Below are 4653 nucleotides of genomic sequence, written 5' to 3' on the forward strand. Positions count from 1 at the left end.
CCCACCCCCCCCGCGGCCGTTTCGCCCTCTGGGGGCTGTGAATGCAGCTGAAGCAACAACTGCGTTCATGCTCGTCCCCAACAAAGCCATAAAGGCAACAGGAGCCACTCACCCCGCGGTCTCCTCCACCTCCTCCTCCTTCTTCTCCTCCTCCTCCTCCCCCTCCTCCTCCTTTTCCTCCTCCTCCTCCTCCTCAGCGGCGCTCAGGGAGCACAGCCACAGTCTGAAAAGGAGAAGCTCATCAATGAAATCCCTAACGTGCATCTGAACCTCGCAGCGGAGCGCTGCTGGTCTCCACACCCTCTGTGGCCGGGGGTGCCCCCCCTCCTTCCCCCAGCCGACGTCCCGAGGGGCACACGCTCAAGCACACCAGGCAGATGCTGGCCCCGAGGCGGGGGGGGGAGAAAGAATGGGAAAAACGCTGGGAATGCAAAGCCAGAGTCCCAGAGCCTTCAAATTCCCCTTGCGGTGCCCGGAGAGGATGTGCTTAGGGATCACTTGCTGATGATTTTGACCAGAAGTTCCCTGTCAGTGAAACCCAGGCTCCTGGATGGGGTGTGCTTGCTGCCCGCAGCTTCTCAGGGGCAGCTAAGGGGAAAAAAAATCTGAAAAATACTTTTCTAACATGTCCAGGGTTTTCTGGCTGAGCAGAAGAGAGCTCTGCTGGGTGAACATGGCTCTGGGCATCGCTTGCACTTCGTGCAGTCGAACATCGCTCATGTTGGAGGAGGGGGCTGTCGCACTCACCCTCCCCTGCACATGTGCTGGGAGCATTTTAGGGGGCTCCCAAGCCCTTTGGAAGGGTGCATGGGCACCTCTCATCCCCCTGCTGCAACACAGCCTGCTCCTGACTCTGAGCACATTGCCCAGCCCTAGGGAGGACCTCAGCGGGGCATTCTTTTGGAAACAGTAGGATGACTTATATAAAGATTAGCATTTCCAAACGTCCTGATCATTGGATGCACAGCTGGTAGGAACAAGGTCCAAACCCTCTTGCCTTCGGGCCAAAGATTACTTCAGGGAAGCCCAAGCAGAGCATCCCCCAGCTGTCCTCGGCAGAGCAACTCAATGCGTGGTGTTCACAGCTCTGCTGCTGCCTGCCCAGCCCAGACCTCAGCACCAGGAGAGACTGCCCAAACACCTTTTGGGTCCTTCTGGGCCCCCCCTCTTTGGAACCGGGCACCTTGGCTGCCCACTGCCAGCTCCAACACCAGTGCTGGCAAGGAGGGGTCCTAGAGATATGTTCACCCCCTCCCACAGCCACCGTGCTGGTGGATGGAGAGCACGCAGAGCTGCCCGTCAACAGCATCTCCCTTCTCCTACCTGTTCTCTTCTTCCTGAGGTTCCTCCTGTATGGGGGGAAGGGGATGAGCATCTGCCACCAGCTCAGCCTCACGACCCCAGGCCATCATCTCGCATGTGGCTTCATTAATCCAGGCATCGTTGATCTCTTCCAGGACGAGGTCAGGCTCCTCAGGTTCCCCAGGGACAATATGAACTGAAACGGGAACTGGGAAAGGGGGGTGATGAAGTGAGAGTAGTGTGGTTTTGAGAGGCCAGGGCAGATCCCATGTAGAGGTGCTGCTGCATGCCGGGACCGAAGCACCTCAGCCTGCACAGCCCCGGTCCCCCTGAGCTGTGCCAGATGGATGCCTTGGGCACGTTTGCCAAAGGAAAAAGAAAATTCACCACTTTGTGCTGAGCGCAGCCAAAGCCCTATGAAAACCACAACCCTTTGCAGCCAGATGCCTGTTGGCTTCCCAACGCGTGTAGCAACCTCCACCCACGGGCAGTTCGGCCCATCTCTATGCCACGCTTCGGCTCGCCTTGAAAAAGGACTCAGCAGTGGGAATAGCCCAAAGCCTTTCCCCTCGCGAACCCCAAGCAAGACACTAGCACAGCCAGAGGGCCCTGGGTTTGCAGGGCAAGACTCAACCCTAAGCCCAGATTGGAGCGCTCCGAGCACCATGCTGCATCTGCTCCAAACGCTCCCCTGGGCATGGCGTAGGAAGCATCCCGCACATCTCACTGCTTCCCACCATCGCTGGGGAAGAACCCGCGGCAGGATCCCGGGGCAGCTGTTGGACCAGCTGCAAGGCGAGGAGCCGGGTCTGGCCCACGGCCAGCCCTCCCCGTGTCCTGGGGTACCCCTCCTACCGCGTCAGGCACACACCGCAGAGACAGGCGGAGGAAGTGCATCCGCATGCTGTAGAGCCAGTTTATTTTGAGGTCTGCCTGACAACCAAACTTGTATGTCCACAGCACAGCAAATTCAGGAAAGGTGCAAATTCAACCTCAGAAGGGCAGGAAACCCACCCAGACTTGGCTCTGTGCCATGCTCACCCACCCCACTGTGCCCACACTGCCTTCCGCCCCTACCCCCTAGATCTCCATCAGTTAAAACGCAGGACGGCGATCAGGGAGATGGCTTTTAAAACACACCACAACTTCTGGATACATTATATGAAAATAGGGCAAACACTAAAATTGCAGCCTGGTACCAGTGGGGTCCATTACAAACACAGGGGACGGGACTCAGGGTGGTTGCTTGGCTCATGACGCATCGTTACGGCTGCCTACATTGTCCTGAAGAGATACAGTGAGACGGTGGGAGACCTTATCGTGGCCTTTCAATGTACCAAGGGCTTATATGAAAGATGGAGAAAGACTTTTTACCAAGGCCTGTAGTGACAGGACGAGGGGCAATCATTTTAGACTGACAGAGGGTAGGTTTGGGCTGGACATAAAAGAGAAATGTTGTACAGTGAGAGTGGCGAGACACTGAACGGGTTGCCCAGAGGAGTTGTGGATGCTCCATCATGGGAAGTGTCCAAGACCAGACTGGACGGGGCTCTGAGCAACCTGACCTGGTGGGAGATGGCATGGCAGGGGGCTTGGACTGGAGCATCTTCAAAGGTCCCTCCCAACCCAAACACTCTGTGCTTCTGAGGTCTGTGCTAAAGCCCTGGTGCACAGGGGCCCTCACCCACCCAGCCCAACCTCCCTGTACTGGCTGTGCCCAGCCAGACATCTCTGGGCTGGAGATGGCCACCGAGATCCCCCCTGCCCGGGCACTCCAGCCTCCACAGCTGCTGCCCAAAGGGGGGTGGGTGTGGGGGAGGACCAGCCGCAGTCAGGTGTGAGGAGACTTTGGGGCAAGTTCTCCTATAAGGAGAGCCCGGGCGAAGGTTTTTAACCGTTAACTCCTACCTGGTCACCTTGAGATCAACCTCATCCACCTGCCTCTGCTGCTGCAAACCAGAGCCCTTTCCACTTGCTAGGAGAAAACACTCAGTTCATGGAAGAAAAGCAGTAAGAAGCTGTCGAGAGCTTAAGGAGCTTTATAACATTACACCTCGGAGGCAGAAGTTGACTAAAAGAAGCCTGCAGGCTTCAGCTGGAGACCTCAGGGGTGAATATTCAGATGCTGAGGGGGGTTGAGAGGGCCAGGAGCGCTGGGAGGCTGCAGCAAGAGGCTTTCTGCCTCCAAGGTGTCCTGAGCGATGCTTTTCTACAAATTATAGCTCCTGTCCCATAGACATCACCCTGCCAAACCAATAGCTCTGGTTCCCAGAGCCAAGGGGGATCCAGGATGGGACAGCTCTGGGACCAGGGACACGCAGCCAGTGTCCCTGCACCAGCCTCAGGTCCCCACCAGCCCGGCTGGGAAGGAGCTAGAGACCATTTGCAGATTCCCTTTTGCTTTTCCTCCCCAGCTGCGCTTTCTCCGTGGGTTGGCCTCATTTGGTGGTAAGAAGGGCTGGCTCACCACAGTCTTTGTTTTCCGTTTGTTTCAGAGGCCCTAAGCCCCTTTGCCCCCTGAAACAAAAGGAGAAGGAAAACATTAACAAGTGTGCTGGCAGTTTGGTGCCAGGGCAGAGCTCCTGGCCCAGTCTCTCCCTTCCTGGGGCAGGTTCAGCGACCCTGAGATGCCTCGGGGCACCGAGGTGAGCTATAACACGCGTGCACAAGGGGTGCGACTGCCCTGCGTGCAGCACGCAGCAGTGTCCCACTGGCTTTGCCCCTTTCCAAGGTCCACGGCACCACTCAGGCCTCCAGTTTGTACCAACACAGGGGTTTCCTCCTCTGGGATCCCACCAAACGGCTGCTGGCTCGATGGGAGCAACCTCCCGGCACATCCCCGGAGAGATGCATGGCCTCCACAAGCCACAGCAGGTCCACACTCCCACAGCAGCTCCCATGTCCCAGCCAACTGCTCCTTCCTGGGGATGGCGCTTGCACGGGGCTGTGCGACACCTCTCCTGCCTGGTTGATCGGCAGGGGCCGCCATGACTCCCAGCCGGGCTCCCCACTTTGCTCAGCATCCCGCAGCATGGCTGGGGGGAGAGCCAGGCCCATCTGCCCGCAGAGCCGATGCCTGTTCCCCTCCACAGGCGGGCAAGCAGTGGTGTGAACCCCACAACGTTTTCCTACAGCCGTGCAGACGCATGTCTAACACATCAAATCCCAGGATTTTGCTTTTCCCGAGGTGCCCCCCTAGACACATAAAATCATAGAATGTTTTGGGTTGGAAGGGACCCCTAGAGGTCATCTAGTCCAACCCCCCCGCAGGAGCAGGGACACTGCTAACTAGATCAGGTTGCTCAGAGCCCCGTCCAACCTGGCCTTGAATGCCTCCAGGGATGGGGCCTC

At 57.8% G+C, this 4653-nt stretch overlaps 1 protein-coding gene across 1 annotated transcript in view; it reads right to left on the reverse strand.

The window, feature by feature from the left end:
- The window catches only part of CNGB1 (cyclic nucleotide gated channel subunit beta 1), a 34621-nt gene that overhangs the window by 20915 nt on the left and 9053 nt on the right, over nt 1–4653 (reverse strand). Inside the window, exons 13-14 of the mRNA XM_035898820.1 lie at nt 1324–1498; nt 113–223 (exon numbers count right to left, since the gene is read on the reverse strand). Coding sequence (XP_035754713.1) covers nt 113–223; nt 1324–1498 — 286 coding nt within the window. The remainder of the gene's footprint in view (nt 1–112; nt 224–1323; nt 1499–4653) is intronic.

The sequence above is a fragment of the Egretta garzetta genome, unplaced genomic scaffold, assembly GCF_000687185.1.
Source record: "Egretta garzetta isolate BGI_Z169 unplaced genomic scaffold, ASM68718v1 scaffold27, whole genome shotgun sequence".
NCBI classification, from domain to species: domain Eukaryota; kingdom Metazoa; phylum Chordata; class Aves; order Pelecaniformes; family Ardeidae; genus Egretta; species Egretta garzetta.